General features: G+C 47.0%; 1 protein-coding gene across 2 annotated transcripts; it reads right to left on the reverse strand.

The window, feature by feature from the left end:
• Positions 1-4005: 4005 nt before the first annotated feature.
• Positions 4006-22842, reverse strand: MMEL1 (membrane metalloendopeptidase like 1). 2 transcript variants are annotated; one of them, XM_027895251.1, is made up of 23 exons: positions 22616-22842; positions 22278-22441; positions 16496-16555; positions 15746-15907; positions 15245-15325; positions 14688-14783; positions 14318-14436; positions 13581-13646; positions 11569-11703; positions 10901-10990; positions 10516-10652; positions 9993-10086; positions 9591-9719; positions 9209-9307; positions 8767-8850; positions 8400-8503; positions 8002-8060; positions 7288-7407; positions 6706-6839; positions 6275-6340; positions 5196-5291; positions 4828-4904; positions 4006-4443 (listed from the first exon to the last, which is right to left on the reverse strand). In XM_027895251.1, exons 1-23 carry the CDS (start codon positions 22618-22620, stop codon positions 4344-4346), a joined length of 2277 nt encoding a protein of 758 aa, XP_027751052.1. In that variant the 5' UTR covers positions 22621-22842; the 3' UTR covers positions 4006-4343. The 2 variants fall into 2 exon arrangements, with proteins under 2 accessions (XP_027751052.1, XP_027751051.1); XM_027895250.1 differs by having other exon boundaries at positions 22578-22842.
• Positions 22843-22982: the final 140 nt, after the last annotated feature.

Consider the following 22982-nt stretch of genomic DNA (forward strand, 5'->3'; position numbering starts at 1 on the left):
AAGAGTGTGAGTGTAAAGGGGTAGTTGTGTAAGATTACTCTGAAGAAGGGTCTTGGATGTTCAGCTGAACACTGAGCAGCCAGTTAGAGGATGCTGGAAGGCAGCTGCAGTGTGTCTGTGTCCCAGTTCCCCTGTGTGAGGGGCCTCCTGTGGGGCTGTGCCTGTGCCCAGGGTGACCCTCAGTGCTGCCCCACTGCCCCCTGGCTGGCACAGCGTGGGGAGGAAAGGGCATTAGTAGGAAGTTCCCCTTCCTGCTTGTTGATGGCCTGTTTGCTTTCCTTTGCAGCGGTGCAGGAGTCAGAGGTGAGTATGTCTCTCCTTCCTTTCTCTTTGTGGGGAATGTGTTGAAATGGGATTTGAGAGGGGCCCAGCAGTGGCTCCTGCCCTTAAGGAATAATCCCAGGTGTGTCTGGCAGTAGTGGGAGGAGCAGGAATTGCTGATAAAAGCTGCTAAAACCTGACTGTTCATATTCTGTGTTTTCCTCTGATGTGTCCTAAAGCGTGAACAGCATGGTCAGGCCTTGAGGGTCATCGAGGAGAAAGGGGATCAAACAACTGTTCCTGTGCAGGAAGTGGGTGCTGACTCCATAGAAACCAGGCCTGAATTACAGAGTCTTGTTTGAAGCATGACAGACAATGGGGATGGTTAAAAACAAGGAAGCACAAACCCTTTTCTTCTGCAACTCTGTGAAGGAAAAGTCCGCTTGGGAATGAAAAGGAGGGTTTGCAAAGGAGGTAATGAAATAGCCCAGTGGCATCTTGGGAAAGAAACATCAAGGTCTGAAAGAGCTGAGTGATCAAGGGAGTGTCATCAGCAGCTGGAAATCTCTTCTGTTATCCATCCCCTTCATGGAGCAGTGGGCTGTGTGGAATGCCTGCAGTTCTCTTTTCCTTCCCCCATGGGCAGTGGACACCTGGTACTCACTAATTATTCCTGTGTTGCTTGTTGGATTTTTTTCATTTCTCATGACTCACACATAGGAGAGTTTCCAAATGCCTTTTGTACAGAGTTTTGTTGTGACTGTTGTGTTTTGGTTTTGGTTTCGCTTTTATTTACTTTTTTTTTTTAAGTGCAAATAATGGCATAATTCTCATGTTTTGAAACCCTTTGTATTGCAGTAATTGTGGAAGGACAGACTGCCTACAGTTTCTGTCACTCCCAGCTATTTTTGTACAAAAATTACTGCCACAATTCCGAAGTTCTGGAAGTATCTGAACCTAAAAGAGGCACAGCCTTTGCTGATTCTTTTGTGTCTGCTGAGAATTGGTTTTGCTTTTGGTGGTCAAATAAGAGACAAGTCAAAAGACAGTTCTGACAATTCCTTCCGAAAACTCCAGTAGCACCCAGCAAATCCACAACTGGTTTTGTTTTTGCTGGTTTGTGGCTGGTCTGTCTGTGTAATAACGAACACTAAAAAGAGGAATTGGGAAAGTAATTTTTTTTTTTTCTTTTACCTTTTTTTCTCTTTGTTAAGTTCTTTAGTAGCTGGTTAATGTTTCATTAACTTTGGATATTCTCCAGCATTTCCAACTGTAGAAACTGGTAATTGTTAACCCCTTCTTGTCTCTCTGCAACACCCCTGCATGAAGGGCCCATTGTTGAATAAAAAGCTTTTTGAGCAAACTTTCGAGATAAAGCCACATCCCCAAATGGAGAAAGTTCAGAGAACAATGACAGGGCACCTTCAGCTGTCTCTGTGCTGCAACCAATCTTCTGCTAAGTTGTGTTTTGGTTTTTTTTTTAATCTTCTAATGGCTTATCTTGTGGCTGAAGGCCCTCTTTGTCATCCTGCTGCTGCACCTGCACCTCTGTGACCTGCAGCTTTGGACAGACTTCAGATCTTACAGCTCTGCAACCATCAGTGCTTCCTGCAGCTCACAGGTGGCAGGTGTTAGTGCTGGGATTTTTAAGTGTTGAGGCAGCAATTGCTCCAAAGACGTTTTTGCAAAGAAATATCTGTCCTCCAGCCCCATAACTATGCGACTTTCAGTGACTACACTTGCAGGTAGAAGCTGCTTGTAGGTGAGCTGGGAGCTGTGCACAGCCAGGTGAAGAGGTGCACCATCAACCAGGGCCACCCATCTACCGGCTAGAAATGAAATTTTTGGGTGCTGCCACAGCAGGGTGTTTAATGTCTGCACCAAGGATGTGTTTCATGGAGTCTGAAAAAAACTGTCTTTTAGTGTGTTTTGGAAGCTGGAGCCGGGTGTGTCGCCAGGTGGCAGCATGGGAGAAGGAAAGGTTTGTTCCTCGTTCTGGAAACCGCCGGGATTGTCCTTCTTTTCCTAAAGATGTAATAAATAAAGCTTCTCTGATGCCCAATTGCCCACGAGCCTAAAATGCAGTGGAGCGCCTCTGGGTACAGGATTTCCCACAAGGCTGAAGTGGTTTAGGATTGTGGGAAAGAGACGCAGTGGTCAAGAGTAGTTCAGTGCCCTTTCCTGGGCGTTTGGAGCCTGTCTCTTCTCTCCAGTCCTGTGTCACCCAGGGCATCAGCGGCTGCTGGGAGATGGGGCTGCCACTGGAGAGGGGAGTGGGAGTGCAGAGGGGGTACAGCGGGGGAGTGGGGCTGTGAGGGGAGGCTGGGGCTGTGAGGGGAGGTTGGAGTTCTGTGCACTTGGCACTGACACAAAGTGACAGCTGGGGAGAGCCTTCTGCAGGGTGGGAGGTGGGATAAACTTCGATGAAAAAAATGAAGAAACTTCCATGTGCTGTGATGATCACTTGGAAACCCTCCCAGGCACGTGTGAATTGTCCCTTTACCAGGTGCATGTGCCTGAACCCCACTGGCCCATCTCCAGAGCCGAATGATTTTGCAGAGTTAGGACACTGGCAGTGTGACCTCCTGCCCCTGAGCCCCCAGAGCTCTGAGCCCCTTCCTGTGCCTGGCACACACACACACACTGCTGTCCCTCGCCCCAGTTCCCTCGTGGGGGGCAGTGACCCCCTCCCAGTCTGGGGTCGGGCAGTTTGTCAGTCCCTCTGCTGAGACCTGAGTGAACAAATGCAATTCCCACGGCCAGAAGAGGCCTGTGAACATGGTGACAAAGCACAGCAGCTTGTACTTTTAAAGGGGTTTTCTGTGCCAATCTGACTTTACAGGATCAAACCTTTTGCTAGTGGGGTGCTGAGATCTGGGAAGCAAAGGAATAGTGTGATTTAGCACCTGGTAAGCTCTAGAAAAATGGAATATCCTGAGCTGGAAGGATCATCATGCCCAACTCGTGGCCCTGCACAGAGAATCCCATCATGATTTCACACAAGTAGCTACTGCCTTGCTTTCCAGGGATTTCTGTGCTAGAAAGAAAAGCATTTGCTGAAAGAGTATTTAAAATTCACTGTGAAGTGTTGAAAGTTTAAAACATTCTCATTATGGTAAGATGCTTACCAAGGAAAGCCACCCAATCCTCTCCATGGGGAAATCCTTGCTGAATTGGCCACTGTGATTTTTTTTCTTTTAAATTTTATTAAAAATTAAGACGTGTTACATTTTCAAGTGTAAATACTCAAAAATAGCCTATGGCAAAATGAAAAGGCACAGGATTAAAACCAGCTTAATTGTTTCCATGGATACATGTTTGCTATTTGGCAAAAAGTATTTTTATACACTTTCTACAAGAATAAGCATCATTTTAAATATATCTCTGAAGGGTGGGACCCTGTAATTTAACCATGACGACAGAATTTGTACTCCTAAAATGTGCTAATTCTAGTGATGCGTCACTTGAAGGTTGTTCTTTGGAGCAGAGGAACTCAAGTGCAGGAGGAGAGTGCAACAGGCATCTCGACACAGGGCTCACTGCGTGACATGTCACGACAAATAGCAATATCTGACAGCAAAGCAAAGTGCAGGGGTACAGACAGCAGAGTTTACAGCAGCTCTAGCCTGATTTGGGGAAGAACGCACCAGAAATTGGATCAGAACACCGGGAATGGATCAGTGAAACATCTCACACGTTTGCTGAGCCCCAGACGGTGGAGTTAAGAATATTAAAATTATTGTTCCTTTCTGAAAAATAGATTTGTGGCTGTTTGTCGGTTTTGTTTTCGCTTAAGAATCAGTCCTTGTAACCCTGATGCAGCGGATTGATAACAGTCAGGATGTCGTTGGAAACAGTCGCTCTGGCCGGGGACACGCCGTGGGCTCCGGCACAGCCCCGAATCCCCGCGATCCCAGGGGCTCCTGGTGGCACTGGGACAGCTCAGTGCCGTGGATCTGTGACTCCCACTCCAGCAGCTGCCCCGTCAGCCCTGGCTGGGACTGAGCAGAACGCCAGGCACGGCCCTGCCACGAGCTGTGTGTGGTGGCACCGGAGCGGGTCACCCTCCCCCTGTCCCTCTGTCACCACACCCGGCATTTCCCTGCGGGGTGCATGGCTGTGCCCTTCTTACAGTGGAACACCTCGGAGAAGGCTTCAAAGTTCTGCAAGGATCCCATCACCCTGAGCAAAGAGAAGGCACTTATTAACATGGAGACACTGCATGCAGATTGCTCCTCTGGGGAACAGAGAGAGCCGTGTCCAGAAAGGGTTTGGAGCCTCAGAACTCGACTGCAGTTCAGAACACGGGATCCTTTCTGCAAGGACGTGCAGGTAACGTGACCAGTGAAACACCAGAACAGAGTGGGTCTGGGACCTGCTCATTCCCTAAGGATTGGCAAATTCCCCAGGCCATGTGCTCTCCAGCAGCGTGCTGCAAGCCATGGCAGAAATCCTGAAAGTTAAGTTTGGATTTATCTGGTGTGTTATGAAACTCTCCCTCTGGGCTGCCTTGGTGCCAGGGGGTGAATGAAGTGAGCTCCGAGTCAGTAAATCAGTAAAACCCACCTGTACTTCAGAGGGCTGTGCACGTCTGTCTTTATGGACTGGCTGGCATACTCTGGTCTGTAGGAGCCACACCAAACCTGGACAGGGAGCATTAACAATCAGTGGGTCAGGATTAAAGGGAGTTCATTTTGGGAACTCTCTCACTTATTTTCAAAGTTTTCCTGAGAGCCATCCCAGTTTGTTATGATATCGCTGGAGGATGTTTTATAGAGAGGCAGAATAGATGCAAGTATTTACTAATTAGTTTTTGTTTTACAAAGTCTTGGATCAAGATCTGATGCTTTGGGATCAATCTATCAGCAGGTGATTTCACCAGGTGTTTCCTTCATCACATGTGAGGCCTGAGGGACAACCCTGACTGTTCTTACCTGGGCAAAGTTGAGGAAGAAAAGCTGTTTGTGGGACAGGTTCAGTCCAGGAAGCTTTGGCTCCTTCCCTTCCCGTTCCAGCCACTTCAAATAGGCCTGGAAATGATCATAAATCCAACTCAGAGGAGCAGCAGGAGGGGGATATTGAATGTTTTGTTGGGGTGGGAGGCTTTAGCCGCAATATGAATGAACCCAACACATTTCCCTTCTGTACTTCTGTGGGTTTTCTCTCTCTAATACAACAGTACTGAGAATTTTATGACAAAGCTGTCAGCATAAGCTGACTTCCACAGGAATTTGTATCTGGATATAAAGTGTTAAGTCTCCTCCAGAGCTCTAGAGTGATGATTTTTCTCTCTTCAGGTAACTGCTCATAAAATAGCAGATAACAACCTTGCTCAATGTTAAATCCATTACCTGTTATTGTTACACATTAATTGGCCAATTTGCTTTTTTTAGCTATATTGACATGATGGAGACAAGTTAATGTGTTCTCATGCTGGTTAATTCCCAGTGTTCTGTTTCTGCAGCCTCTCTGTTGCTGAGATAGTCCCAAAGCACATGAAACAAAAGGGAGAGCTGAGGGTAAAAATAGATCCAGCACCACAGAACATCCCTGGATTCTGTAAGCAGGCAGTTTGTGTCATCCCACTCTGCTCCTGCACACCTACAATGGCTTTTGAAACAGTTCTAACGAAGTCATTAATTGGAATGTTGCCCCTCGGGGTCAGAAATGTCAGTTTTCTGAAAATTCAGGTCGGGCTATGAATACCCTCAACTAGTGCCATACCCAAAACACCAAAGATAAAAAAGTTGTACTGGGACACCTGGAAGGGTCATTTGCAGGGGAGAACACTCCCTGCTCACCCTGGAGCTCCACCTTTGGGCTGTTCCTGGGTCCAGGAATGGCAGATCCTACTCTGGCTGGATCTGTGGGGGACAGGAGCTTCTAGGCATGTAACTGAGGCTTTAGCTTTTTGCATATGGTAATAACATGTTAAGTGTCATCTTTTTTAGGACAGAATGGGTAAACCCACTGCTGGGTCCAGGTGAGGTGACTCCCAGTGTGTTTGAGTTACCTTGTAAGCCTGTCGGACTCCTCCGTTATCTGCAATGTTTTCTCCTAATGTGCTGATGCCACTGACCTGTAAAAAACAGCCCCTTATTTACTCCAGAGTCAGTAAAATCAGCAGCTCTAAGGACCGCAGGCTGAAGCACAGTCATTCAACACAGGCAAGCAATGACTTTGTGCTGGGGCAAGTAAGGAGAGAATAACAATTTAAAAAATCCCAGGGTAAAAGCTGTAGATTAGAAGAGACGATCTACATGAATGTACCATGAACAGGAGCTGGGCTGGTGCTGGGCAGAACCTCCCTGCACACAGAGCCTGGGCTCTCTGGGCTGCTGCTGTGCCTTATTCCCAGAAGAGCTGGCTGCAGCATCTGGGGTGTGTGTGCTCTGTAGGGGTTCCCTGTTTCCAGCAGTGTGCAGAGCTGTGGTTGTTACTCACGTTCTGCCCCCCTGCCAGCTCCCAGGTGTAGTTCCCGTACTGGTGCACCATGCACCGGGACTGCTCCTTGAAATGCAGCGCTGAGAAGTTGCTCCACCAGTCCAGCATGTTCCCATCTTTATCAAAATTCCTTCCTGCAGGGAAATCCAAGGAAAAAAGCGAGGTTTTCAGTGAGAGAAAGGAGCCACTGTTCTTCCAGGGTAGCACCTGGGACATCAGAGCTGCCCACTCCCTCTTCCCCCCTTTGGTTTGGATGCTCGGGAATGTTTGTGGCACAGCTGATCCTCCTTGTCATGAGGGGATGGACAAGACCAGCTATGATCTCTGTTATTCCATGATTTCCTGTTCAGTCAGCAGCCCTGACTTCAGCTATGGCACTAAGGCCTGGTTTTATTTCCAACTGGATTATCCATCATGGAAAAAAACTTCCCCCACCCTCCCTGGGGTGTTCCCCGTGTGCCTGAGCTGCTCCCAGGCAGGGATGTGACTGTGTGTGCAGGGCTCTGCAGTCCCAGCACGGGAATTCCCAGCAGTGGAAGGAGTTTTAGCCAAAATAATCCCATTTCCCAGCCCTCTCCTCACCGTTGTCATCGAAGCCATGTGTGATCTCGTGCCCAATGACCATCCCGATGCCCCCGAAGTTCAGAGCCTGTGGCTGGTGTTTGCTGAAGAAGGGGGGCTGGAGGATCCCAGCAGGAAAAACTGCAAAGAAAGGGAGATACTGTAAGGGCTTTACTTTTGCATCCTCGGCAGACAGCTTGTTTGCCTGGTGGAAGGGTCAGGAAGGAACACAAAGTATAAAATGATTAGAAACAAGCTCATGCCTCCTGTGAAATTGCTCCTCTCTTGATAAATGGGAAATGACAAGTTAATAAAGGTTTAATTTGGCACATCTGCAGCTACAGCATCTCCCTGTTTGAGGCCCAAGCATCATTTACATTAAGTTTAGCCTAATGTGGTGCATAATGTTTGCTGCAGTGACTCAAGAACAGAATGTTTAGGAGCTGTCTTTGGGGGACAGGCACAGTTTGTGTGCCATTTTATAGGGGAACTAATGGATGTGTTATTGCTTTATTTGGGTTAAGGAAACGTTAAAAATCATCTGCTGATACCAACAACACTCAGGGTGTAAAACATGCACAGGAGGGCACTCGATGCCAGTCGAGCGGCTCTGCAGGAACCCACACAGCTGATGTGTCAGGGGAGGGCTTTGCCCAGCTCTGCCTCTGGATGCAGAGCTGCACTGCTGTGGGGCTGAAAATGGTGAATGAGCTCCATGCAGCTGTTCAAACCTACCTATCTGGTTCCTGTTGGGGGAATAGAATGCATTGACCACTGCAGCTCCAATTATCCATCTAAAAATAAACGTTGCACACAGTTAGTAGGGATTTTTTTTTGTTGTTGTTGTTTTTTTGTTTGTTTGTTTTTTTTTTAGTAATTCTTTTAATTTAATTATTGTTAACAAAATGCAGGGTGTATAGGAAAGGATTGTAATGAAATGATTCTTATAAGGATTATATATAAGGATATATAAAGAAATATAATTTGCTGATAAGGAAAATCCCTCTAAGGAAATTGTACAAGGAAAGGATTAATGTAGGGAAGAAGGGTGCATTGAGCACAGCTGTAAGAAACACCATCACCCTCAATCCAGAACTGGCTCTGGGTCTGGAAAGTGCTGGCTGGGAACTCACATGTCTTGGTCGACTCTCTCTCGAAGTTTTTTCAAGCTCTTTTGGGCTCCAGCTCTCAGGTTTTCCAGGATGTTTTCAAAGTAATTGTGTTCACTGAAGTTTAACTAAAGAAACAGAGCTCAAGTGTATTAGTCAGCTGTGCAGACAGAGGGACTCCTCAAACCACCAAATGTATCCTCTAAATGATGTTTTTTGGTTGCATGGTATCCACCAAAAGCTGCCCTCTGCATGCATTTATTTACCAATATGTTCTTTTTAATGTCCTTGGAAAGGACACTTGTACAGGTATAAGAATTCCAAGTGGCAAGAAAATAAGAGCAGGCTTTTTATCTTGAGGTACTTGGTGAGGTGTGCACAGAATACTTACATTGGCATATTCCTGATCCAGTTTTTCATTCTGGTCTTCCAAAATGTAATCTGGATAGCCAATTTGTTCTTTGATTGCCATTGCCTAGAAGAAAAGAATTTAATGTTTCCTCTTAACTGTGGTGGGTTTTCTGTGAAGTTTCAGTACTTTACTGAATAGAATAGTTTAGTTGGGTTTTTTCCCCTTTGCTATTGGAATGGTGCTGATGGTCCTAAGGCCAATGAAATGTTTTCTCTGGGGGATTGCATTGTCTCCAATTGCCATTCTAGCTGACGTGGGCTAGCAGAGGATTAAAAGGAAAGAACAGTGTGATAAGAAAATGGAATGATGAACAGTGAAGTATTTTCCTCCGTTTTGTAGAGGAACTGGAAACAGAGATACTACAAAATTCCAAGTATTTCCCATTCATAAGGGAATACTGAAGTTCCCTGTTATCTCTGACCTTCTCCCTGGCTTTCTCCTTGGATGCCTCATCCATCCACTGCAACTCATCCAAAGTCTCCACGAACACTTCGCGGATCTTCTCGATTAAATCTCGCACCTAAAAGAGAGCCAGTAAGACATGAATCACTTCCAGGATTTACACTTCCCCAGGCAGAGCTAAGGAGGGGTGAAAAGCTTCCTGCTGAAGCCCGATGGTCCCAGATTCTCTGCTCTAAACCTCAGTACCCAGCATTTCAAAGAGCATCATAACCCAGTTCTGACTCTTGCCTTGGGGGGGGGGGGTGTCTTTCACAGACAAAATATTTGGGGGGCTCAGGTGGAAGGGAAGGGGCTCTGTAGGCACGGTGGAGGTACAGGAGTACGAAGGGTGAACTACATACCATCCTCTTGCTCTCACCAGCAAATGTCTCCCGGACATACATGGCTCCCACCGCGTTCTCCATGTTGTTGTTGACGTAGCTCACGCACTCCCTCCACCGCGCCTCCTCCAGCGTCGTCCCGTACAGAGCCTGCAGCACCAAGCACAGCTTTGGCCCTGCCTGTGCCCCTCCAAGTCCCTGCCTGACCAGCAGGTTAGCCTAACACAAAGGTTTCCATCGCTGCCCTGGGGCGTGTTTGGGGGTTACACGACCCAGTCACGGCGTCGCGGGATGGTTTGGGTTGGAAGGGACCTCAAAGCTCATCCAGTTCCACCCCCCTGCCACGGCTGTGTTGACAAGGACTCGTTCTGGAGCTGCTGGGCTCTCCTCCAGCACTGAGCTCTCCAGGAAGAGGGGAAATACCTTCCTGTAGCTGGCCCGGGCGTCCTTGAAGCGCCGGCTCAAGCTGCTGACACGGTCGATCACCAGGCGCCAGATGAGGTAGTTCTGGATGGTGCTGTGTGGGAAAGCAGAGCTGAGCTTAATCCCCTGCAAAAAACACCTCTAGTGCAGCCAGCCAGCCATTCTGGATGGAGATCAGGAAGCAAATGATTGCTGGCAGTTTCACAGTGTCTGCAGGTGACTGTTCTCATTTCACTGGAGTTATCCAGCCTGAGGCCTGAACTGTCATGTGTGTTCAGGGGTTAATTTCTTATTGCTTTTCCTTCTAGAATGCAACAAGACCTAAGCCTGTGATGTATTTTTTGCTTCCCATTTTACCTTCTCTAAGCAAGCAGCAGGTGAGACATTTGGTGCTGAAGTGCTTTGAGACTGAAAGACATTTCCCATATTTTACGGGGGTCTCATTTTCCTTGGAGAAGCTCTGGCAGAACTAAAAGGGGGGTCCAATAATTGACTTTTGATGGCATGTTCTCCAGTTTTTTACCTTGCTGAGTACTTGGAGATGATTGCTTTCAGCTCCTGCAGGTAGGGCATGCCATAGACAACCACCTCCTCTTCTGGGTCAACCTGGACACTTACTGAAGACATGACACCTTGGATGAAGAAGGTCCAGTTAAATTCCTAGGCAGACAGAGAGATGCCAATGGTGGGTGTTGAAGTGCCTTAGTAACTGGACTTTCTACAGTTTTACGGCCTTGAATGTGGCTGTAGTGCTGTTCAGTAGAAAAAAGCTTTTTAAGAGACTCTGAAGACAAGATTAAGAATGGGATTGATTTTATTCCTCTTTGTTGAGTCACTGACAAATTCACAAAGCCATTTCCATTGCAATTAAGAGACTGAAAGTATGAGACTGCTCATTAAGCACTTACATTCAATGCAAACTTTTCCTGTAGCTCTGTTAAGGTCATTTTGTTGTACAACAAGGTCACATCGTGCCTTTCCTCTGCTGGGGTTGTTGCCTGAAGACATTCACAAGGTTATTACTGGAATCAACTGACAGAAATATCAATGGCTGAAATCACATGCATGTGCACAAATGAACACTCAAATAACATGCAAATAAACCATTTCTCTGAGGAGAGAGGAAGCTCATTTGATGGTGCCCGGTGCTGCTTTCTAAATTTCAGTGCAGGAGCTCTGGTCTCTGCTATTCAATAATATTTCAGTGATATTCTGAGCCAAGTGGTTGCCTCTGTCCTCTAGAATGGCAGAACAAGCTCTGGGAGATTTTGAGGGGGCTGTAGATTTCTAAGGATGCAAAGGGAGCGAGCCCTGGTGTTATCACAGCGTATGTTTAGCAGAAGAATTCCAAACATAAATACAGCCAGGACTGGAGCAGCACAGCAGTGTGCTCAGCAGACAGTTACAAACACACAGACACTGATTTCTGGGCTGTTCAAGGCACAAAAAATCTTCTTCCCCCTGTCTTTAAGGCCATGGGCTTTGTGTGTGTTGAAAACTGCTGCCCAAACAGCAAGACCCGTCCCCCTCCTCCCTCAGCCCCCTGGCACCCCGAGGCCTCGTTCTCTGGACTCACGTTTGCAATCTCTGTTTCCAGCTCCATCACCTTTGCCATTTCCTCCTGGACAAAGGAATCATCTCTGGACACGTTCTGGTCCTCCCGGATCATTTTGGCGATGGTGATCATGAACTGCAGGTAAGCCTCTCTCACCTGCACGTGGCAAACAGGGGGTGTGGACAGCACTGAGTGTTTTTTTCCCCTATGGTAGATGCTACTGCTACAGCTTGGAGCTCAGTTCATCCTGGAATACCCCACAGGGCAGTCACCAGCCTCAAAAAACACACTTTCTGCTTCCCTGTGCAATCCAGCTGGGGCATTCTGAGATAGAATTGCTGCTCCAGCAAAGAGAAGGCTCCAGGACTTGAGTTACTCTATGGGAACAGTGATCCCCACCAGCCAAAATCCCAGAGTAAGTGTGGAGGGTTTGAATTCTCTGAAAGTAATACCATAAATCTCCTGAACCCTGCTTTTGCTGACTGAGACAAAAGCTCTGTCTCAGACTGTTCCAGTGACACCTTTGCTTTATTTCTGGTGGGAGGTTCTGGCTTATTTATGCCCCATAAAGGGCTTTGAAAAGAGATTTGGCTGCTGAGGGAGTGCTGATCCCTGATACAGGAAAACCTAATGTTACCTGTTCTTCTTGCACACTTTTCTTCCTCCACAGACCTTGGAATCCAGATAAACACAGCAACTGTTGTGAAATTGTGTCTGGGCACTTACAGGACGATGATTTGTGGTTTTAGGCTGAGCCCTTAATCAGGCCAGACTCCCCCAGGCCTCAGGAGGAGCTTTGCCAAAGGATGCTGGACTAAGCACAGGGGGAGTTTGGGTCATCAGAGTTGGGTCATTGTCTGGGGGCAGCCAGCTGGTAAATAGCAAATAAAAAGGGGTTGTGTCTCCTCCTTAGTCATTAGGATTAAAGACACAGCCTGGTCCACGCTGGTTTATGGCTTCAAATTAAAGCTGTATCGAGCAGAGATGGTTTTCTTTTGCTAATTTGGGATTGTCTCTGCCCTGTACCTGATTTTCTATCTCTTACAAGTCGATCTATGTCTGACCTCCGTGTGCCAGTGCATGAACATCCCTCTTTTCTGCTGTAGCTGCTCTGTGCAGGTGACAGACTTGCAGGACAGACTCCTGGTTCAGCAGCTCCCTGCAGTGCCCAGCACAGCTACGAGGAGGTTGCTCTGGATCAGGAGCTGGCAGCTTGTAAAGGTGCCCAGAAGGTGTGGAAACAATCCTGTCTAAACCTCACAGGGCTGTGTCCAAGCTCTGTGATGCATGAGAATATGGTCAAACACACTGAAGGAAGAAGCAATCTCTTCCCACTGATGTTTTCATCTGCCTTTACAACCACGAGACAAAAGAGTCTCAAATGCTGATTGTTGTCCTTCTGTTTTCCCTTCCATTCTTGTTAGGAAAATTGGTTTGATGTTGGGCTGCAAATACTCTTTGTTAGCATGACATAATTGAGGGAAATGCAATGTACTAAAGCAGTATTTTCATCTTGGAAACAGATAAATTATCTGGCTCTGTTTGCAACAGCTTTCTGTGTATTTACAGAAACAGTGTTTTTGCACAATCAGTGCTTTTGCCCCGAGCATTGGCAGAGAAAAACCACCAGGAAATCATCTCTCACAATTTTCATGTAATTCTGGGGAAAGGAGAGAGTAGGTGGCAGCAGATTCTTACTAGCTGTGAATCGGTGGATTTAGAGGAGGATAGGAGGGAATCCAAGACAACCTGCACTGAAAATGTGAACCTGCCCTTCAGAATTAGAGACTGCTGAGTGATTTTATTTCCCCATAATACTCTTTATGGTTGGCCAGTTCTGGGGAGGCTTGATATTTATACACTTGTTCAGTCCTTTTGTAAATGTTACAAAATTTTGGCATAATTAGGAAAAAAATGTAGCAATGAATGTCACAGTCTGTTATATGCCCTGAAGATTCACATATTTGAGTTTTCCAAAGCACAATAAAGTTATTTTAGTGGCACACAGTAAATAAATTACAAGGAACACTCACCCTTTGATAGTTGCCCCCATTAAAGTAGTAATCCCTGGATGGCATTCCCAAGCTTGGCTGGTCAATCTGAAGGAAAACACATTTCTCTGGTTAGGGATGAACAGGAATTGGGGCTGTCCAAAGGAATCCTTGAGAGGCAACCTGAAATGCTGTTCCATCCTTGCAGTGCTGGAATGACAGAGCAGCCAGACAGGCAGAGAACTTCAGCTCTCTAAGGACTGGGGGAGATGGAAGGGACCACTTTGGTCTGTGGATTTTTAGGTAAGGACAGGATGGATCTTGGTGTGAGTCACTGAGCAAAATCTTTCAGTCCCCATTGAGATCCAAGAATAAATTTAACCAACTTTTCTAAGTTGCTTGACTTGAGGGCTGGACTTCCTGCAGAGCCATTCATGAACAAACTCTGAAATATTATTTACATCTTTCGACCAAGGGTTTCCTGCTATATGTTAAACCTCACCATCATTTTGAGAGTCACGAGAATTTACAGCCCTTAAATGCTGTAAATCAGCAAAGTTCCATTGGTTTTTATTTCTTTTACTGAAAAAAAAATAATTATGCTGCCATGAAATGTTTCCTGATCTGTCTTTGGGACAGATCTGTCACTTGGGGTACAGAGCTGGCTGTTCCCTGCATTTGGCCGGTGCTGTGCTATGGAAAGCTCATCTGCCTGCAGTGTAAATAACTGTCCACTGTGATTCTGGGGTATAAATAATGCCCTGTGATGCCTGGCTTACATAAATGATGTGTCTGCTGGAGTCCCTGTCGTCGTTCCACACGAACATGTCGATGAGGACACGTTTGTTAAACCTGGAGTTCATTATGGACAGCTTTTCTTCCATGCTCCAGCTTGGCTCTGGGAGATGAAAGGGAGAACAAACACCATTTATCCATAAGGACTGATTGAAGTTGTGAAGTTTGCTGTGCTAAAACTGTTTAGATCTAATTCTGTATATATACATATATATGTTAAATATGGGTGACCCCCTGACTCTTGTTCATGAAGAAAAGCTGAAAATGGAGGGTTTGATTCATTGACAGTGGCCTCCCTAGTGCAGGAACTGATTCTGACTGCACATTATTGAACCCTTTCAGGCCCAGCATTACCTTTGGTCTTATTCCAGTCTGCAGAAGCCACTGGCCAGTCTCCAACCATCCTTAAGGCCTCGAGCAGAGGCAAAGAATCTCGCTGCTCTATAAGGCCTGAGAGGGGAAAGACAAATGTTGTATTGTTTTCACAAAAAAAACCCAAACAGGTAATGGGCCTAACAGCTCAAATCTGGAACTGAATTTGTCATGATCCAAAATCAGAGACACCATGAAACCATCTGTCCCCTGCATCAGTCTTCAGAAAAGCAATGAAAACACTTCTGAGGCTCCAGTGCTGCCTTTTACTGGATTGGTTTGGAAAGGATGAAGTGGGACAGGTTTGTACCTTCTGAAGGGAAGGTTTTGCCCCAGCCCAGGGGTGGGTACCCAACCTCCATCCTTTCCACGTCCCAAATGTGCACTTTAGGCCCTAATGATGCACCCAGGCACGTTCATCCATCTGAGGATGAGTTTCCAGGTGGGATTAGACAGATACTGAGTGGATGAGCAGAACACTGGCATTTCTGTACACTCAGTATTGACCACGGGGATCAATGGAACAAGAAGGGACTCACTCTCATTCATGCAGGACTTGTAAAGGATTTTAGCTTTCTGAAATGCCTCTCTGTCCCCTTGATCTGAAGTCTCCAGCACACCTGGGGAAGGAACCATTGCCATGAGATTTGTGCCCCGGAGAGCTTTGATCATTTCACAGAAACCCCTGAGAATTCAGGGCTATGATAAACACTTGTTTCTGTAGCCTGCAATTACTGTGAGACTGGAGAGCTCTTTAGAGGAGCTATTAATGGCAAAAGTGTCAGGAGGAAGGATGGGCAGGCTTGTCCTGCTCCTTTTGAAGTTAGTACCAAATCACCTATGGCTAATTTTTAGTGGGAACAGGATGTTCCTGCAAAATGGGGGTAGTAAGAGATGTAGAGATTAAAGGACCAGAGAGAAAAAAAAAAAAAATCACAATCCACACTTCTCTCTGTAGGTTCATTTCTCTGTGCAATGTGTAGCCAATAACCCCTGAAACCAAACACAAGTGTGTGAGGATGGAGTGGCCTCATTCCTACCTTTCAGGATGATCTCCAGCTCGTCCCTCAGGGTGTCGAAGATGCTGTACCTGGAGCTGGTCTCTGGGATGATGTGCCTGCTCAGCCAGCCCCCACAGGCGTACTGGTAGAAATCCTGGCACGGGTCAGCTGTGGGGTCCATGTTCTGGATTATTCTGGCAGCTGGGTACCAAAATTGGAGAGCTGAATCCCACAGGCTGCCCAGTGCTCTCTGGCACCACCAAAGACTGTCAAGGAGCTGCTTGGCAAGAGTCATTCCCACGTGTTAGGACTCGAAGGATCCCATTTTCTGCTCTCCCACAGCACAGTGCCCTCCAGGCAGGGGGGTGCTGCCCAGGGCTCCCCTGTGCTCCAGCTCAGGTACCTGCCTGAGAAGCCAGTGTTCCAGGGGGCAGCTGGGAACATCCCTGCTGGAGTCCCACCTCTGCTGAGGTGTGCATGCCAAAAAGAAGGTGAATGCCCCATGTATGGGATGCACTCACAGAGAGAATTCGTTCTAAAGGGATTCTTACCACACTAAGGGACAGACTGTTGGCCAACCCATGTCCCTGTGGCTCAGGCCACAGGGCTGTTGGCCACACTGGGAATTTTCCTGTACTACTTCCTTACGGATGATACTCCCTGGCCAAGGGGAAATCTCATTCCTTTACAACTTCTTCATCCATAAAGCCTGAATTACCTTTTACCCAGGTCCAGCACCAACCCATAAAACACCCCCTGTGCAATAACCCCTCAGAGCGACCCCGTTACCTGCTGTGACACAGCCAGGGGTGGTGCAGATGTTGCCTGAGTTGGTGCCATAGTGAGTTCCTGCAGGGAGAAAGCAGATGGAATTAGCTGTTTTGGAAGGGAATTGCCACCAAAGCCCAGACTGTGACAGCTCTGCTTGGTCTGAGAGCAAGTGAGTGAATATCAGAGCCAGAGACATCGGCTGACAACTGTGGAGAAATCTTTCATCTGGAGATTTATGAGGAGAATTTATTGGCAGCAGCATTACAACAGCACTGGCAGTGAGTTCTAACTCCCCTGGAAAGAGGATTAGACCATTTTTTTCTACCTGCTGCCTCCACAGACTTCCTGGTGCAAACTCAAACCTGAGATCCCTTTCCAGACAATCTATTAAGATGCTTTGAGTATCTGAGCTCTCTCATGATCTCCAAAGTCACCGTGACCAAGAGATTTAAACGGGGTGAAAAGCTGCATTGCTGCTTTCCCACTGCTCTAAGTCACCAAGATCAAATTAGGAAAAAGAAATGATCTTTATTTCTTGAAGTATGTGTGTGCTGGGGAATGGGGGAGTGACAGACCCGTGGTTGGTCCCAGTGCCAGATAAGCCCTTTAGGGTTGGGTTGGTCCCTAATCAGCACCGTTTGGGGCTGATGAAATAGTGCAGAAATAAGGAGACTGTGGACCTGTGTTCCAGTCTGTCCTGCTCTGAGCTCAGCATGGAAAAGGCCAGTGAAGTCCTGACCTTGGCTACTGATTTGCTGGTTTTGAGTACTTTTTGTCCTGGCCTGTGAAATCTTTCCAGTGCAGAAGTTCCACAAAAAGCCTGTGCATGTTTTTGGTGCTGAGGATGAGGGGAATGTCCTGTGCTGCTGGTCAGGACTCTCTGGTGTGCTGTTCACCACAGAGCTGCAGTGGGGGGGGTATCTGAGCCCCCCAGACTGAGCAGTGGCCTTGGCCCTGGGAGAAGGAAATTAATTCTGATGGCTTAATTTGCCATTTGTGACACTGGACTAGCTTGGTATCCACCTCTGTTAAATAGACAACTACTTGGTTCCACACTGGAAAACAAAAGTTGGTGCTTCCCAACAGGATTAGCCATTTTTTGAACCTCTTCTTGATCCTTACACTGGGATGTTTGCAGTAAAGAGTTACTAGGAAATTCCTTTCAGTGAAAGTAAGTGCTTTACATGAGAGCAAACAAGATTACAGTAATTCAGAGAGAAATGAAACAGTGGGGAAGAAAGGAGGGCTTTGAAGTTCATCAGTGGAAGCGACATAAAAAGCCCCCACTGCGATGGGGGCCCAGCTGAGCACATCTGCATGAGAATAACTGTGTGTCTTGTGGGTCTGGCAACCTCCACATATGATGAGCAAAATATGGCTAAAAGTGTGAAGCTTCACATTAGACGGTTCAGCTTTTTCTTTTTGGTGTTTCTGTCAGGGCTTTGGGGTGGTTTTTTTTCGTACTGGATGAAGCAAAGTGCAGTTTTTTGAGTTTCCTAAATTCTCTGTTAATTAAACAATTAGCAAAATCAAACCTAAAAGCCCAAAGTATTTTCAAGAAAAAAAAAAAAGAAAAAAGAGTTTTGAGAAAACAAACGAATAGTTCAAAGGCAGATGGAAATTCTCTGTAAAGGAGCAATGGCAAAGGTGAGACAGAAATACCTGTTCTACAAGAGTGCTGTGCTTCTCATTGTTTCTCAGGGACCAGGCAGGACTCAAGCCTTTTTTCTTTTATATTCAATTTTTTTTAGTCAAAGCTCCTCTCTTTAATATAACCTGACAATGTCTAACTCCAGTTTCTGGGACCCAGCTGCTTTCAGCAAGGCTCAGAATCCCTCCCTTCCCAAAGCCCTGGGGATTGGGAAGCTGTAACTGAGCTGGATAACCATCCCTTTCGGTCTGATACAGCACCATCAGAGAATTGATCAGGGAAGATAAGCTTTAATGGAGCTAAATAAAATGACCTTGGCTGTGGGACTACTGCAAATGGAAGAAAATGAGGGAAATTAAGCACTCCAGATGCTGCTTGGAAGGTGAACTGCTCACCTGAGAGATGGCAGAGCTGGGACGTGCTTCAGACCCCTCTGGGCTCCCTGTGGAGAATTTTTATTGTCTCAATTTGCCTTTAGAAGAAGCCACTGGGCACTGTCACGTTCCCTGGCTAGCAGCAGGAGGTGAGAATGACTCCTGGGAGTGTGGAGCCCTGCAGGCCCCTGCAGCAGCTCAGCTTTTGAATGGCAATTATTTTTATTTGGTTTTTTTTGGTTTTTTTTTTGAAATACAAGTTGCTTTTCACAGCCTGACTGAAGCTCCTTCTCAGACAATGAGAGCAAAGCAAATCGCTGTGTGGGGCTCTGGAGCTCACAGCTTGTGTTTGTGTTTGGAGGAGCACAGATGGCTGGGGATGGCACACACGGCGACAATTAGAGCCACAGTTTGTCACCACGTGGGAGCTTTACCTCCCAGCACCTTCCCTGGTCCTCAGAACTCCTCTGCAGAAGCGCTCCTGGCACTGCAACCTGCTCTTTTGGCTGTCAAACCGGCTGATTGTCTGCCACAAACGGCACAGCTGCCAAATCCAGGTTTTCTTTGCCGGACAGGGTGGGCTGTGAAAGGTGTCAGGGTCTTCAAATGGAGCCCAGAACACCAGTGTTTGGTTTGGTTCCACCTGCCTTAGGATTTCAGGCATGGCTGAGCCAGGATTCCCGTGTGGGAATCGGTGAGGAGGGTCTGCCCTGCATGGGCTGCTCACTGCCCAGCAACAAACCCAGGGAGCTCCATCTGACTTGGACTGGGAAGGGTCTTGCCACCCAAATATCACAGTGCCACTGACCATTCAGATATTGCTCCTGGTCAGCAGATTTGTGCAAATCTGTTATTCAAGTGCACGAAACCCACACTGACAGCATAGGATGTGTAGGAGAAAAAGGTGATTTTTTGGAAACCCCCGGGGCGAGGTGTCGCTCAGACCAAGGGTTGGATTCTTCTCTGTTTGTGGCCTAAGAGGGCAGAGCAGAGCATGACCCTGAGCTTCCCAACTGCCAGTAGGGACAACCTGAGGGGATGCAGAAATAAATATCTGTGAGTCTGACTTCTGAGAGGGGAACTTGGAAACCCAAAAGTGAATAAAATGTCAGTGAAACAAGATATTACGGCACCAGCAATCAGGTGAGGATGGAAGTGGTTGGTAACTAAGTCGCCTGAAGAAGCTGCTGACTGATCTGACGTGTCAGCTACAATAGGTGTTGAAATGTTCTTCAGACCTTTCCAACAAGTGCTGAGATTTGGAGTTTGGTAAATATTTGTGGAACGGAGCTGTGGAAAGGCTCAGAGCTGAACGTGTGGGTGTGATGGAAAGACTGAGAGTGTGGTGTGTTCAGGTCCAAACCCAGTGACTTCAGTCCTGTCTGCTTCCCTTGCTGTGATCACCCAAATATTACTCTCTTCTTCCTATATTTTCTTTTATCTTGTTTGGATGAGTCTTTTTGGGCATGAAAAGTTCCTTGGATGTCGAGCATCCCCCAGGTTGCTTCTAGGACTGTATAACTGCACTGCTGTGAGAGCTTCAGTGTTTTTGTTGGCTGGGAATAGAGATAAAAACCCCAGTCAGCTTTAACAGCACTACAGGAATTACTGCTGCACCCAGGGGGCTGTTTCATGCACCACAGTGCTCCTCTGTGAGCTATGTACAGGCAGAACAGAAATAGTCTTCCTGAACCACAAGGCCTATATGTGCCTTTCTATACATAAAAAAAGAGATAATGTAAGGCAGGACAGGTAATCCTTCTATTTTCCTGATCTAGTTTTCTAATTTAATTTCTAATTGCTAGCTAAACAGAATTATTTGTTAGAAGCTGGGGAGTGTCACTGTGATCAAGGATGTACAAGAGATGAAGTGGCAGATCTGAATCTGCTCTTAGTGAACAATCCAGTGTCCCATTCTCATTTCAAAATTAACATTTGAGTGAAATTAGAAATGGAACAACCCCAGGATAACACTCTGGGCTCTATCACATGAATGCTGCTCAGCCACACTGGTTTTTTCCTGTTGCTGTGTGGGATTTATTGCACAGCTTTGAGCCGTAAGTGCTTTTCCCTGGGCGAGTCTGAGACTCCAGGCTCTTGGCTGAGCTTTGGGAGTGGGCCCAGGGGTGACAGCAAAACAGGACCAAGGGGAGCACTGGGATAAAACTTCTGGAGACAAAAAGAAACACATTTGTCCTGCAGGGACTGAGGAGCAATTCCTGCCCCAGCTTTAGACCCAACCAGGGCATGCACACACCCGCTGGAAAGGTGAAGATTCTCCTGCTCAGTCCCTACCTGGAACTTCCTAAAGCCTTGGCTGCTCCTGGGTGTGCCCACAGCTGGCTGTGCCCACAGCTGGCTGTGCCCTGGGTGAGCTGGGTGTGCTCCAAGCAGCAGAGGCACAAAGGGGTCAGAGCTCAACCCCCTCTGTCCAGCTGGGGGGAACCAGCCCAGGACAAGCAGCGCATCAGCCCTGCAGTGCCTGGCACTCCTGCTGCCCAGGAATGTCTGAACCTGGAAAACACCTCCAGGGAGAGTTTAACTGGCCATACAAGAATGCAAAATGTTTAGATTTTAGGCTTGTTTTCTCGCAGAGAAGCTTTCCAGTAAACAAACGTGGTTAGCACTGGCTCTTCCCCTGGGTTTGGATGAGACCAATGTGTGGCTAAATATTAACACCTGGATTATTCAGGCAGTGAAACCCTACATAACTCAATATTTGATACAGAAACTCCTCCTCTTCCCCCCCCACCTCCTGAGCTTAGAGAATAAACTTCTCTGATGAACTTCATGAATACCAAACGCTCAGATTTCACCTGACATTCCGCTGCTGGGAGCAAAAGGAGTGAACAATCAAAAGGCTTTTCCCATGAGTTATTGCCCAGAATTGGGCAGTGTTTCCCTTACAGGGGAAGGACACAGCAGTGCCTCGCTCCAGGTTTGCTATTCCTCCTTTAGCTCTGTTCTCTGGTGTTTTAGCAAAGATGTGAGTCCAAGAGGCTTTAATGGAGGTGGCAAACACAAGGCAGTGCTGCTCCCAGTCATTTGGTGCTTCACAGCATTTTAAAGTAGGTGTGCTGGTGGGAAAACTTCAGCTTTAGTTAGTGTGCTCTGCAGCTGAAATATTTAGGCAGAACACCTCAGAATAAGGTGCCTCCATGTCAGCAAGACATTTGCACTGAAGTCACTGAACCAAATCCCACTCAGAGATCCAACTGCCTGGTGGAATATTTAAAAAATCTCTTCTTTCCTCAGCAGCAAGTGGCATTGTTTTTTAAAGCTTTCAGATTGTAATAAGCAATTTCCCCTTTGGAGAGACTGTTTTAAAAAAAGTGTTTTAAAGCAGCTGCTCCTTTTAAAAAATCCTGACAATGATGAATCTTGGCTCGTGCTCCTATAAAATAGGTAACTGTCAATCCTTACACACAGACACACACCTTCCTCCTGAAACAGCACAGCATCTTTCTCAAAACAATGCTGAATTCAACAAAGCCCATAGAATTCACTGAAAACATAGAACCTCACATCACACAATTTAAAAATGAATTAAAATCCAACATAATCCCTGTGCACGGGCTGGGAACAAGGCAGAGACAGCCACATCCCTCACAGAGGTGACTTCACTGTCCTCCCTGAAATTTTATTTTCATTTCTCTCTGGAAAAAAAAAAACCAAACCAAAAAAAAACCCAAAAAATCAAACAAAAAAAACCAAACTAAGAAAGACTTAAATACTGTTTGCAGAGGGAAGAGGAGAATCATTCCCAGGTTCTTACCTCTGCTGCTGGCATAGAGGATCACCAGGGCGACGGCAGCACAAGTCATGAGGAGCAGCAGGACAGCCAGACCCAGTGCCACAAAGCTCCAGGGCTTCTTCCCAGACTTCGTTGATTTTTCCACAATATCCATTTGGCTTTCTGATTTCCCCATTATCGTAACTCTAAATTGGAGAGGGGAGGGTGAGAAAGAATTAACAGCACGGCTAAATCAGCGTGAGGGTAAAAGCAGGAGAAAGCAGGGAGGAAAAGGAAGCAGAAGAAAAAGGAAAGGGAGAGAGGAAAGTTCCAAATTATTACATGTATTTGTCCATCTGATTGTCCACAGATTTGCCAACCTCATTCTCCATCTCCCGAGCTGTGTGTGCCCTCGGGGGGGCTGTGCTGGACTGGCTGCCCGGGGCTCTCAGTGGTGCAGCGCCAGAACTTCAGGAGCCTCTTTAAAAAGTGTGGAAAAGTCTCATGACCAGGTTGGGCAGCTCCTTTCTCCCGAACACAGAAGGAGGGGGAAAGCTGCCGCCTTCCACTCCCCACTTTGAAAGCCTCTTGCCGCTGGCAGGAATTCCTCCCGTGTCTCCGGGCAGGTCCGCGCAGCTCCGTTACCAGCCGGGGAATCCACGCCGGGATCCTTCCCGGTGCCTCCGAGCGGGGTCTCCGGCACGGGCGGAGGGTTTGGAGGGTGGGAAGCTCCCGGGACACGCGTGG

This window comes from Empidonax traillii, unplaced genomic scaffold (genome assembly GCF_003031625.1).
Source record: "Empidonax traillii isolate 1590-97213 ecotype Southwest subspecies unplaced genomic scaffold, ASM303162v1 scaffold454:size726355, whole genome shotgun sequence".
NCBI lineage: Eukaryota > Metazoa > Chordata > Aves > Passeriformes > Tyrannidae > Empidonax > Empidonax traillii.

Bases quoted from the DNA above. Each gene is read 5' to 3' on its own strand.
- MMEL1 (XM_027895250.1), bottom strand. From the start codon at position 22,627: ATGGAGAATGAGGTTGGCAAATCTGTGGACAATCAGATGGACAAATAC. The intron at 11,704-13,580 runs GTGAGTGTTCCT...TGCCACGTGCAG, and splicing joins ATGGGGGCAACTATCAAAGG to GTGAGAGAGGCTTACCTGCA. The intron at 4,444-4,827 runs GTGGGTTTTACT...CTCTTTGCTCAG, and splicing joins CACAGCCCTCTGAAGTACAG to GGTGATGGGATCCTTGCAGA.